General features: G+C 40.1%; 1 protein-coding gene across 23 annotated transcripts in view; it reads right to left on the minus strand.

The window, feature by feature from the left end:
• Positions 1-222: 222 nt before the first annotated feature.
• Positions 223-13,590, minus strand: part of pleca (plectin a) — a 90,412-nt gene continuing 77,044 nt past the window's right edge. For all 23 annotated transcript variants that reach the window (XM_026290002.1, XM_026290000.1, XM_026289997.1 and 20 more), the window contains 2 exons: positions 9,394-12,738; positions 223-8,495 (listed from right to left, as the gene is read on the minus strand). In XM_026290002.1, coding sequence (XP_026145787.1) covers positions 2,187-8,495; positions 9,394-12,738 — 9,654 coding nt within the window. In that variant the 3' untranslated portion in view covers positions 223-2,186. The remainder of the gene's footprint in view (positions 8,496-9,393; positions 12,739-13,590) is intronic.

Here is a 13,590-nt window from a genome sequence, read left to right on the forward strand (position 1 = left end):
GTACAAAACCTGTCAAAGCATGTCAAATCCTCTCTCTTACCCTAAAGCAAATGCCTCAAAGTTAATTTATTTAAAGCATTTAATAAATTATGTTTAGACTTATTCATTTGGTTTTAATGCTGAGTGTTGACATTAAAGCCATTTTCATGTGTTTTTTGCTGTTGTTTCGGTGACACTTGATGAGACTAACCAAGGAGTTGACAAAAAGTTAAACTGACACTGTACAGCAGATATTTAATGTTTATTTACAACAGGATATTAACATTTCATCTCGTAAATACCATACTCAGATCATGCATTCAATATCAGAACAGTTTCAAATATACCTTTTAAGTGCCTCAAAAAGCTTACTTTAAAAAAAGGTTTTGCTGAGTGTAACTGCTCATATTGCATCATTATAATCTTGTTAGTAGAACATAAAAAGCAGAAGATAGGAAAATATAACTAAAATTGAAATATTATGATTTACAGTACAGTGAAAAAACATCATCAAATTGGAGAGACTGAAGCAGATTTCTTTTTGTGCCATTGAAATTCAGTTGAAGTTTCCATTTTATGACTACAGTTTTAGATTTGGCATTATTTGCTCAATTACAGAGAACCTTGTTCTTGTAAACATCCACATTCAGTTCAGAGATCAATGTTAAATTACTTGCAATGCTTGTCAGTAGGCCTACAACATTACACCAACACACAGCTGTATTGCAATTGATATACAAAGTGAATTTACTGTTTACACACCAGTTTCTAGTACTACACTAAAACACAGATTTAGTGTTCAAACTGACCAGTAAGGGGGGATATCCGTTGAGCAGTCTGATTTCTTCTATACACAATTAGCGTTTTTTAATTCTACTTAACCAAATAAATCTTAACAATTCATAAGCAAAGCTGAAAATGGAGCATAAATAAAGGTAGTGGAACATGTATGTTGGTTGAAAGATCACACTGGCTGTGAATCTTTTAAAAGGAGGAATCCATTCCATACGCTCTTAACGCACAGGTGGCACTCAAGAGGCAGTGAAAGATAGGGAGCTATTTAGTGAATTAAAACAAAGCAAATTATCATAACAAATTGTGACTTTGATTTAAAGAGGTAGTCGGGGCATAATCTGCAGTAGACAGAAAGAGACAAATTATTTATAATATTAAGAGACAAATTATTTATAATATTAAGAGGTTTTCATTTGACAACTACATAGTGCATGAATTATTATTATTTTTTTTTTTTAATTAAAATGATTGGCCAGGTTTGTTATTATTTAAACAGGTACTGTAATAGAGAAGGTTGTGTCCCACATGATAACGGCTGTTTTTATGCAACAATAAACAAAACATCTTATATTGTTACATTCTATATAATCTGCATATAATCTGTTTCATTGTCATGTTTAGAGTGATTTTGTGGCAAGTTTTGCAAGGATCTGTAGTTATTAAGATGGCTGTAGGAGGCGATTCCATTTCACTTTATCTAGTAAGACTGCATAGTTCAAGGTTTATTGTTTTCTAGTTTCCAATAATGAGAAGAGAATGGATTTCTCAAGAACAATATCTATGACAGTGCTGCCAAGATGTGTAATGTTTTGTTTACTGACATGCTCCCAATCATAAATGTCCAAATGGACTTTATTCCGCTCTGCAGATAGAAACAGCACCCCCACCCTACACTCCCCCCCTGTTTTTTTACCATGCTGGCTTAGAATGCTGCTTTAAAATACAACCAAATGTGTACAGATACCTTAGGGACCTTTACATATACACATAAAAATATTGAACAAATAACTTTTACATCTCATTTGAAGCATTACCATTTCCTCTCTAAGAAATCTAAACATTCTTGAAACTTCAGTATTTTTCATGTGCCAGTTTACAAGGTATAACACAGGGTAATAAAAAAGAGAGGCTATAAGTATTTAACTGTTAATAATTGAAAAGACTGAATATAAAAAAAAATATATATATATATGAAAATGATTCTGCCATGAATGCTGTGCAGAATACACGGTTTATGATGTAATATTATACTGTCAAGTGAGAGAAAAAAACATCTGTATATTTAACTAAATATATAAAAATGAAATAGAATATTAAAGCCAGTCTTATATAGCATTATTATTCCCATCAATAAAAAAAGACCATTAGCGATATCATGCAGAGCAGGATAAATGTCCTTTTGTGTACTTAAATTAAGCAACTAATGAGGGTTGAGTTTGTGATAAAGTGAAAATTCTCTTTTCATCGGAGCAACAGTTCCTGCCTGATGCCAAAGCTAGAAGGGCTTGCTTTAGCTCATCCATCTGGAGTCCGCCATGTGCCCCTGAATCATAACGACGGCCATAGCTAGTAGGGCTGTAAGATGAGGAAAAACCCATGGAGAAACCTGAGCCTGTAGCATCAAAACTTCCCCTTCTAGAGCCTGATCTTGAACCAGTTCTGGATCCAGACCTCGACCCTGAAGTTGATCCAGAGCCACTGATGCTGTATGGGCTGTAAAGACCTTTACTTGACTGAGAGGACGCTTCTAGCAACCTCAGGCCAGATCCTTCCTCAATCATGCTTCGGTCCATGGCATCCTTGTATGAGATCTTGAGTTTTGTTTTGGGGCAGGTGAGGTATTTTGAATATCCGCTCACATCTCTCAGTTTCTGTGCAGTGCGTGCATCTAGAGTCCCCTTCTTGACAGCATCATCCAACGATACTCTTCCTGAAACATCCGGTTCAATTAAACCACCTGTTAGGTATTGGACTTCAAGGAAGCGTTGGCCAGCTTCATAGTACAGCCAACCCTTCTTTAAGGCTTGAGCAGCAGACATTTTGGATTTGGTTCTTGGATCTTCAAATCCCTGAAAAGCTTTCTGAGCAAGGTTGATACGATCAACCATGATCTTGTCCACCAACCCTTTGTTCATTGCATCAGGAACAGAGAATTTCTCTCCAGTGTTTGGGTCAATAATTCCCCCTGTGCATGCTTGTGCTTCTAGTAGTCTTTGACCAGTGATATTGTCAACTAGATTCCGATGCATAGCCTCCGTAACTGACACCTTTTCTAAAGTATCTGTATCTAAAATTCCAGCCACTGGTCCAGTTTCCTCGGTTGGATCAGTCCAGGTTGTGGCTGGCGTCTTTATGGATGGAATTGGACTCATGGGAAAGGATGAGCTGGATCCAAAGGAAGATGATCGAGATCTGAAGCCACTCATATTACCAGAGAGCATGTCTGCAAATTCAGTGATGGAAAGGGTACCAGCACGGTACTGGTCCAAAGATGACTTGTCTATGAGGCCTTTGGAGATTGCATCATCAATGTCATACTGCCGTCCAGACCTTCTGTCAATGATCATAGACTTAACAACGCCATCTGATGATGAGGTGGTAATTTCTTCCCATTCACATTCTTGCTCTGCAAGCTCAATGTATGTTTGATGGTCAATGAGTCCTTTGCGGTATGCCTCATACACAGACATTTCTTTTCCCGTTTCTGGATCTACGATGACAACTCTACGTTTGCGGACGGAAGACTTGGAGGATGTCTTTCTTTCTCGTTTCTTTTCTTTCAGCAGTAAAAGTGAAAGTCCAGTTTCAGGGTCTGTCATGCAGCGCTCCATTAGCTGGAGATAGGTCAAATTTTCTTCTGTGTTTGGATCGAAGAACCCCTTTGTGTCATCAGAGGGATCAGTTAGAATACCATTCATCTCTTCATCAAAGAGACCCCGTTTGTAGGCCATTTCAACAGGCAGTCGATGACTCTCTTCAGGATCAATGATTCCACCAGTGGCTATCTGAGCCTCAAGCAAACGGATACCATGATCTTTCAAAATAAGACCTTTCTTCATAGCCTGGAACAGGGACATCACCTTGCCAGAGTATGGATCTTTGTAGCCGGTCACAGCTCGTTCAGCAGAGAGGAGCTTATCTTTAAATTCTGGTCCCACGACTCCCGTTTTAACAGCTTCATTGACATTCATTTTGAGATTTTTGATGGGATCAATCACATACCCAGTAGCTGCCTGAGCCTCCAGAAGTTCAAAGGCAGTGCCTGGTCTGATCATGTTCTTCTTCATGGCTTGGTAGACTGACAGTCGATCTTTGGTAGCCTCTACATACACACCTGCAATAGAGCTGATGCCTTCAAGATATTTCTTCAGGTCTTTAGTAAGGTCCTCCACAGAAATGGTACCCTCCATGAGAGCCGTGTAGGTTTTCTGATCAATAATTTGAGAGCGTAACAACTCATCTGGAGTGATCTGCTTTCTAAGGCCCTTAAATAGAAGTCTCTTATCTGCCAGAGACAGCAATCGTAAACCACTGTCTTTATCAACCTTGCATCTTTTAAGAAGTAGTGCATACGATAGCTTTTCATCTGTTGTAGGATCCGTAAACTGTTTCACATCTCCACTTGGATCAGCTATCTTGTCACTGGTTTCTTTGTTTATGTAACCACGTTGCATGGCGACATCAATTGGCAGGCGGAAATAGTACTCTGGATCCACGAGGCCACCTGTTGCTAACTGGGCCTCCAAAAGCTTCATGGCATAATCCTCGGGAACAAGGTCCTTTTTCATGGCTTGGAACAAAGAAATCACTTTACTGCTATAGGGATCCTTGTAACCTGTGACTGCTCTTTCAGCAGACAAGAGTTTGTCATGGATCTCAGGGCCAACAAGACCCTTCCGGACGGCCTCATCAACTGTCAACAATTCATCTTTCACAGGGTCAGTGATGAATCCTGTTGCTGCTTGTGCTTCCAACAGATCTATGCCAATGTCAGGTTTTATGAGTCCTCTCTTCATGGCTTGGTAGATGCTAACCTTAACAAAGTTATCTGAGAGTATTCCAGCAATACTGCCTGTACCAAAAAGATACTGCTTCACACTTGGCATCTCCATAACCTCCCGAATTGTTTTCTTGCCTTGTTTGAGCAGGTTGTAAGTTTCTAGATCTATGATGCGAGCTCTGTAAAGTTCATCAATAGTAACCCGGCGTCTGATGACATCACATGACATACTTTGCTCAGTCCTGATGATCTCTCTTTGTTCAATAATTTCAATTACAATAATGATCATTCTCTCTTTTGTGATTTTGCCGGAGCGGTACTGTTCAAGAAGTCTTTGTCTTTCCTCTTCTGGAAGCAAATCTGATTTCATGACTTCCCATAAAGTCACTTGTTTCCCTGCAAAACTCTCATGTGGTATGTCAATTTGAGTGTTAGCTAAGTCCATCTGTGCTTGGTCCTCAGTGTAAACATAGGATTTCTCAGCTATCTCTGGAGTCTGGGCTTTAGAAAGTGGCAACAGGACAATTCCAAACTCTGGATCGGTCATGCACCTCTCCTTCAACTGTTTGTATGTGACATTCTCATCTTTGTTAGGGTCAGTGAAACCTTTGATGTCATCTGTGGGGTCTTTAAAAGATTTGGCTAATTGCTTGCTTAAGTAGCCACGCTGAATGGCTATATCACTGGGAAGTCGATGGTTATTTACTGGATCAATTATCCCTCCAGTGGCCTGCTGAGCCTCTAGAAGAGGTATGGCATGTTCTCTTAGAACAAGCTGTTTTTGCATTGCTTGAAGAAGAGAGATCTTATTACCAGTGTATGGATCTTTGTAACCAGTAACAGCTTTCTCTGCGGATAGCAGTTTCTCATGAAGCTCTGGACCGACAATGCCAGCCTTAACAGCATCATCCACTGTAAATTTCTCATTCCTGATGGGATCAACTATGTTGCCAGTAGCTGCTTGGGCTTCTAGCAGGGACAGACCTGTGTTTGGTGTCAGTAGTTTCTGCTTTACAGCTTGGTAAATGCTGATTTTTTCCTTGTTTTTTTCTAAAAATACCCCAGCAATACAATCAGAATCTTGCAAGTAGCGTTTGATTGAGTCAGCAACTTCTGCGGGTTTCTTTATGCCTTGTTGGATTTTATCATAGGTGTCTTTGTCAATGATTTTAGATTCAAGCAAGGAACTGGCTAGTACAGGGCCCCTGAAACCTTCAAAGTTGTCCTGTCTCGTCTTTTCTTTGTCATCCACTGTAGTAATCACAATCTTGATCAGTTTTTCAATAGTGATTTTTCCTGTTCTATACTGCCGAATAAATTCAATCCTTTGTTCTTCTGTGAAATATTCAGAGTTGATAATTTCCCAAATGGTGATTATTCTTCCTTTAAAAAGTCCACTGTGTAACTCAACCGTAGTATGACTCAAGGTCTCTTTAGTTTGTGCATCAGAAACTGGTTCCACTTCCTTTGACTTGATCGCCTTTTCTGATAGTGGCAGCAATGGGAGACCTGTCTGCTTATCAGTGATGCATCTTTTCAGCAGCTCAACATAAGTGACATGTTCTTGTGTGTTGGGGTCAACAAATACTGTATTTGTGTCTGATGGGCTGCTTAAGTTTTGGTTCATCTCCTCATTTAGGTAACCACGTTTATATGCAATATCTGGAGTGATACGGTAACTTTTCTCTGGGTCAATGATACCTCCAGTTGCAAGTTGAGCTTCTAGCAGACGGACACCTTGGTCTTTCTTAATGAGTTCTTTTTGCATTGCCTCAAACAGGGATACAGTTTTTCCAGTATATGGATCTTTGTAACCACAAACAGCTCTTTCTGCAGACAACAATTTCTCATGTAGCTCTGGGCCAACAACACCACTTTTGACTGCTTCATCTACTGTGAGCTTTTGGTTTTTCACTGGATCAATTATGAAGCCAGTTCCGGCTTGGGCCTCCAGAAGGTTTAGTGCAGGCTCTGGTCCAAGTAAGTCCTTCTTCATGGCTTCATAGAAAGACATCTTTTCAGAAGTTGACTCAATCTGCACCCCAGCAATACTGTTTGTGCCCTTTAGGGCTTTCTTGACAGGTTCAAGCTCAGATACCTCTTTAAGAGTAGCTTTTCCATTGTGCAATTTGTTGAATAAATCTTTATTAATAACTTTTGCTTCCAGAAGTTCAGATGCTGGCACTGATGATCTCAAACCATCAAACACAGGTTCCTTCTTGTTCTCCTTGTCCTCTACAACAGTTATTACAATTCGAATAATTTTTTCAACTGTAATTTTGCCTGTCTTGTATTGACGGATAAGATCCTTTCTCTGATCTTCAGTGAAGTACTCAGAGTTTATGACCTCCCAGATGGTGACAGTCTTTCCTTTAAATCTTCCAAATGGAACTGTTAAGCTAGCCTTACTAAATACATCTTTAGTTTCCTCATCGGTATAAGTTCTTTCAATTTGGGCTGCTTGTTCTGTGATTGGTAGTAATGGAATTCCCGTCTCAGGATCTGGTTTGCATCGGTTCAGTAACTCACCGTAAGTGAGGCTTTCCTGAGTGTTGGGGTCAATGAATGCTTTTTTGTCAGTAGGAGCACTGGAAAGAACTTTACTTAGGTCTTCATCTAGTTGACCTTGTGTGCATGCCATCTGGACAGGTACACGGTGGCTATTGACAGGATCAATTATCCCACCAGTTGCATACTGAGAGTCAAGAAGTTTAGAGGCCTGGTCCTCTGTGATTAAACCTTTTTTCATTGCTTCAAATAGTGAGATTGTATCTCCAGTGAACGGATCTTTGAATCCTGTGGCAGCCCGTTCAGCAGATAACAACTTGGTGTGCAACTCAGGACCAATCAAGGTATCCTTAACAGCTTCACTGACGGAGAGTCTTCTGTTCTTAATGGGGTCAATTATATAACCATTTGCAGCTTGGGCTTCGAGAAGCATCATAGCTGTGCTTTGAGAAATCTTCTTGTCCTTCAAAGCTTGATAGATACTCATTTTCTGGTTGGGTTCAACTATCACACCGCCGATGCAGTCTTTACCTTTTAGGCACATTTTGACCTTGTCATTCTTAGAAAGTTCTGGCACAGTTGTTTTGCCTTTCTTAAGCTTGTCAAATTCTTTTTTGCTGAGCACACCAATCTCATGAAGCCTGCTTGCAGGCACTTTGTCTCTGATTCCATCAAATGCCAGGGCCAAATCTTTCTTCACACCATCCAATTCTGTAGAGCCATTTAGGACCTTCTTTGTTGTTTCTACCATGGTCATTTGAACTAACTCTTCTTCAGGGACATTGTCAGTTTGGATTTCAATTTCCTTGGTGTGGGATGGCTTCTGTGAACTCTGAAGCTGCTGGAGTTTATCTCGCAAGTTCTTGTTCTCTTCTGCCAGAAGTTTCTCTTGTTCAATTCTTTTCTTTTCAAGTTCTTGCATTTCTTTTTGCTTGGAATGCATCTCTTCCTCAGCATCCTTTTGCTTTTTGATAGCTGCATCCATGGCAGACTGCAGTTTCTTTTTCTCCTCCTCCATTTGCTTCTTCTGATTCTCCTGTTCATCTTTGAGTGCTTCAGCCTTCTTAACTTCGTCTTCAAATAGTTTCTCCAGCTTCTTTTTCTCTGCCTCAACAGATTTCTCTTTCTTCAGCAGTGTTTCTTTTTCTGCTAAGAATGTTTGCTGGAGGATGCTCTTTTCCTGTTGTAACTGTTCTTGTTGTACATTGGCCATCTGTGATAAAAAAGTATAAAACAATAATTATTTCAATGTAAAACCACAGAACCACAGAATCCAATTAATACAATACACTATATGAATGACAACTTTACTGCATACTACAATGGATATGAATTAAAAGGTAGACTAATATCTAACAAATTAACTACATTTAGTTAATTGAATAAATAAGTAAATTATGTCAATTTTAGAAAAATTACAACACATGGGTCGCCATACTTGGCTGTATGTCACGTCACTTTCACTCTCCAACTTACAGACACTAGATACTAATATCTAACAAAGATACAGTGATACCAATAACTTGCAGATATAGGCTGTACGACATAACGGCACCTGAGTATAAGTCGCATCAGTCCAAAAATACGTCATGACGAGGAAAAAAACATATATAAATCGCATTTATTTAGAACGAAGAACCAAGAGAAAACATTACCGTCTACAGCCGCGAGAGGGCACTCTATGTTTTCAGGTGTAGACTACAGGAGCACTGAGAAGCATTAGAGCGCCCTCTCGCGGCTGTAGACGGTAATGTTTTCTCTTGGTTTATGTCTCTTGGTTCATGTCAAATTAATTTAGATAAATAAGTCGCACCTGACTATAAGTCACAGGACCAGCCAAACTATAAAAAAACGTATGAAAAAAAACTATGAAACTTATAGTCGGGAAAATACGTTAATTATTTATACTGTATCATGGACACTGTAATATAAAAGGGACCAGAGCATCTTTGTTCATGACAATTGCAGGTTTTTTTACTACTGTAATTGGCAACATGCAATTTACTTGAACAAAGTTTAAGAAGTTGTATGAAAACTGTTAATTGTTAATTAAGGGGTTTAAGTGTAATATGTAAAACACTAGGCCACAGTACTACAACATATAACAATACCTCTTTTGATTGTTTTTGTAAGTCAGCAGCCTCTTTTTTCAGTTTTTCTTTTTCTTTCTCAAGCTCTGCAATTGCTTTATGCAGATCATCAGCTTCTTTTTTGCTCTGCAGCCTTTGTACTTCAAGTTTCTTAACAACAGTATGTTCTTCTGAAGTCTCTTTTTCCGTCTCTAGTAGGCGGGATTTGATTTCATCTGCTTGTTTCTTGAATTTTTTGGCTTCCTCCTCTGCTTTTGATTGAGCATCACTTAGCTGTGCCACTTTGATCTTCAGTTTTTCAGCGTCTGCGGTAATCTCTAATTGCCGCTTGCGTTCAGCCTCTAGGGATTTCTGGAAACCTTCAGTCTCCTGCTCCAGACGCTCCTGCATCTCCCTTTTGGCCTCCATTAGCTTTTGAGCCTCTACCTGTGCCTGATCTTTCTGTTTCTGGAGCTTTTCAGCTTCTGCCTTTAATTTTTTTGCCTCCTGAATGGCCTGTTTTTTCTCTTCCAGCATCTTATCAGCCAGTTCCCTCTGTTTTGCAAGATCAGACTCTGCAATTTGTCGTAATCTGGCAGCTTCCTGAGCCTCAATGTTGAGCCGTGCTGCCTCCTCGGCCAATTTTTTCATGTTCTCTGCCTCTTCCTCGAGAAGTTTCTTTGTGTTGTCCTTATCTTTCTTCATTAGCTCTTGGTTTTCCTTTTCAATTTTCAGTTTCAGTTTAAGTAAGTCCTCCATCTGAATCTTGACCTTAGAGAGCTCATCATCTACTTGAGCCTTCTGCTTAATAGCATCACTGACCTCTTGTTTAAATCGCTTAAGTTCATCATCAAGGATGGATTTCTGTTTGTCCGTCTCATCAAGTTGCACTTTAACCTTAACTAACTCCTCCTCAACTGAAGACTTTTGCTTCAGGGTCTTTTCTGCAAGCTTTTTGTACTTAGCCATTTCAGCATCAGCCTCTTGTTTTTGTTTTAAAGCAGCAGCTTCTGCTTCAGCCCGTCTGGAAGCTTCTGCCTCAGCTTCCTTTCTCATTTTTTCAGCATCTTCCTGGGCTTTTGCCTGTTTGGCAGCTTCAGCCTCAGCTGCCTGCTTCTGACGCTCTGCTTCCTCTGCTTTCTTCTGCAACAGGGTAGCCTCTTTTTCAGCCTTGTCTTTAGCCTTTTCTGCATCTCGCGCCAGTTTCTTTGCTTTTTCAAACTCTCCCTTGAGTTTATCCTGATCCATGGTGTCTTTGTTTTGCTGGAGAAGAACATCTTGGGCTTTCTGTTCAGCAGCAGAGCACTTTTGTGCAGCCTCTTTAACTAAAATGACCTGTTTCTCTGCTTCTTTCTCTGCAAGCTCCCTCTGCTTTTTGGCATCCTCTGCTAACTTTATAAGCCGCTCAACCTCCTCTTGAGCTGCTTTGTGTTGCCTTGCTGCCTCTTCTTCTGCAGCTTGGATTTCTTTTACCTTGGCCTCTGCCTGTTTCCTTTTTTTCTCTTCTTCCAAAGCAAGTTTTCTGAATTTCTCTGCCTCTTCCTCTGCCTTTGCTTTGCTCTTTTGTGTCTCATCTGCAATACCCTTCAGTTTGTTAAGTTCAAGTTCAAGGTCCCGTTTGCCAGTTGAAGCCTTTTCGAAATTGAGTTTGAGAATGTGGATTTCCTCCTCCACCACTTTCCTCTGTTTCAAAGTTTCTTCTACGATTTTCTTTTGCCTGTCAAGCTCAGTGTCTGAGGACTTCTTTAACTGATCAATCTTTTCTTCGATCTCTTGCTTATGGTGGGATGCTTGATCTTCAAGAACTTTCCTCTGGTAGGCCTCGTCTTCGGCTTTTCTCTTTAGACGGTCATTTTCAGCCTCCTTTTCTTTCAAAGCGATCTCAGCTTCAGTTTTTAGACGGGTGGCTTCATTGATAGCTGCTAACTTTTCTTTGAGGATCTTCTCAGCCTCTACTCTTTGGTTTGCAGCTTCTTCTTCTGCAATCTGCCTCTGTTTCTTTGCCTCTTCTGCAACCAACCTCAATTTAGTCGCCTCCTCAGCCAGTTCCTTCATCTTGGCGGCCTCAGATTCAAGTAGTTGTTTGCTCTTTTCAGTAGTTGACATAGACTCTTTCTCAGCTTTGGATTTCATCTGCAACAAAACTTCCATCTCCTTCCTAACCTTGACCAGTTCCTCCTCCAGCTCTTTCTTCTGTTTAACAGCAGCATTAACATCATTTTTGAGACGCTGGAGCTCATCATCCAAGACAGTCCTCTGTTGTTCAGCATGCTCAAAATCTGCTCTTAACCGAATAAGCTCTTGCTCTGCGGCAAGCTTCTGTTTAGCCGTTTCTTCAGCCATCTTTCTTTGATTCTCCAGTTCCTTTTCGGCAGTTTCTTTCTGTTTAAGGGCAGCCTCCTCAGCTTTTGCTCTCTTCTTCGCCTCCCGTTTGGCCTCCTCCTTCTGTTTCTCTGCCTCCTCCTGAGCTGCAGTTTTTTTACTGGCCTCTTCCTCTGCCTGGAGCCGGAGCCGGAGGGCTTCATTAGCCTTCTGTCTCCATGTCTCTAGCTCCTTCTCTGCCTGCTCTCTCGCCTTATTCGCTTCAGCTTGCTGCTTTTTGAGATGTTCTGCCTCTTCCTGCAGTTGAATGACCATTACCTGCTCATGTTTGAGTGACTCCTCCAGTTTTGCTGTTAATGTCAATTGTTTACTCTCAAGCTGGGTGGCTGCGGTCTTCTTAGCCACCTCCTCTACCACTTGAATCTGTCGCTGCTTTTCCAACTCTGCTTGCTTCAGGTGCCTCTCAGCTTCCTCAGCTTGGAGCTTGAACTTCTCGAGATCCTCAAGGGCCTTCCTCTTCTCTTTGGAAGCCTCCTTTTCGGCCTTTGATTTCAGTTTAAGCTCCTCCTCTGCCTTGCGTTTCTTCTGAGTCTCTTCAGCAACTTGTTTCCGAAGCTTCTCTGCCTCATCCTGTGCTGCCTTTTGAAGTTTGTCAGCATCTACTGCTTTGTCCCTGAGCTGCTGGAGTTCTGCTTCAGCAGTATTTTTTTGTTTCATCGTCGTCTCCAGCTGAAGCCGGATTATACGGATTTCTTCTTCAATTCTTGTGCGGCTTTGGAGCGCTTCCTCTACCTGTTGAGTCTTAGACTTGATTTCCTGCTCTGAAATGCTTTTGAGCTCCTGAAGCTCTCGTTGGATATTGTGCTTCTGTTTTTCAGCATCAACAGCGACATCCTGTCGTCTGCTCACTTCGTCTTTCATTTTTGTCTTCAGCTCATTTGCCTCTTGTTCTGCTTTAACAATTGCCTTTTCCTGAGATTCAGCTAACTTTCTTTGCTTTTCTAGTTCGGCCTGCATTTCAGCCAGCTTTTTTCTCTCTTCCTCCTTTAGTCTTTCAGCGACTTTCTGTATTAGTAGTCAGGGAAATAGGGACAAAGGTAAGCATTTAAGAGTTAGATATTACAGACGCGTGTAAGTACATGTAAATGTAAGTACATGAAAAAAGTAAAAGGTAGTTAAGCTAAATAGTTATACTACAACTTGTGTAGTTGCAGAACATTTATGAAGAATAATACAAAGTCACAATGTATGGTACACAAAATGAGACACAATCACTTGACAAAACATTACAACTGGAATACTGAATGGCATTAATACTGAATGGCTTCATGCTAATGAGGTGTTACTACTGGATATGGCTTTTTAGCTACATAAAAACAGTTGTTCGCACATTAAAAATCCTATCTCGAGATTTTGAGCAAAGAAGAGTTGTGATTTTAATTTTTTTTATATAAAAGGTTTACAGAAGGTGAACTCTTGGATCAAAGATGCCAAATATGGAAATTTAGCATTTTAACATTTTTTTTTTTTTTTTTTTTACTTTACTGTAGAGGGTCACTGAAGCAAGAAGTATTTGAAAATGTGCATTTAAGGTTTTCTAATGCATACAACAGAATAGCTTAGTGATGCAGCAAAGAAACAATGACACCATAAGGGGGGAAAAAGAACAAAATGGGTCTGATGAATACCAAACATTGTAGATTTTTGACCAATCCAATAATATGCATATATTATTTAATATTTGTGTGAATTTCTAAATAAAGCAAATGTAATTAACAGGGGGATTGGATAAGGATGAACATGCATTTTGTGGACAAATTACCTTTTTAGTGCCCAAACATGACAAACATTCATCATGATAAAGCACTTGGCAAGCAGTTTCAAGAAGCAAAAAGAAAATAAAGGTTAGAAAGGAAA

Source organism: Carassius auratus, chromosome 19 (assembly GCF_003368295.1).
Source record: "Carassius auratus strain Wakin chromosome 19, ASM336829v1, whole genome shotgun sequence".
Lineage (NCBI taxonomy): Eukaryota > Metazoa > Chordata > Actinopteri > Cypriniformes > Cyprinidae > Carassius > Carassius auratus.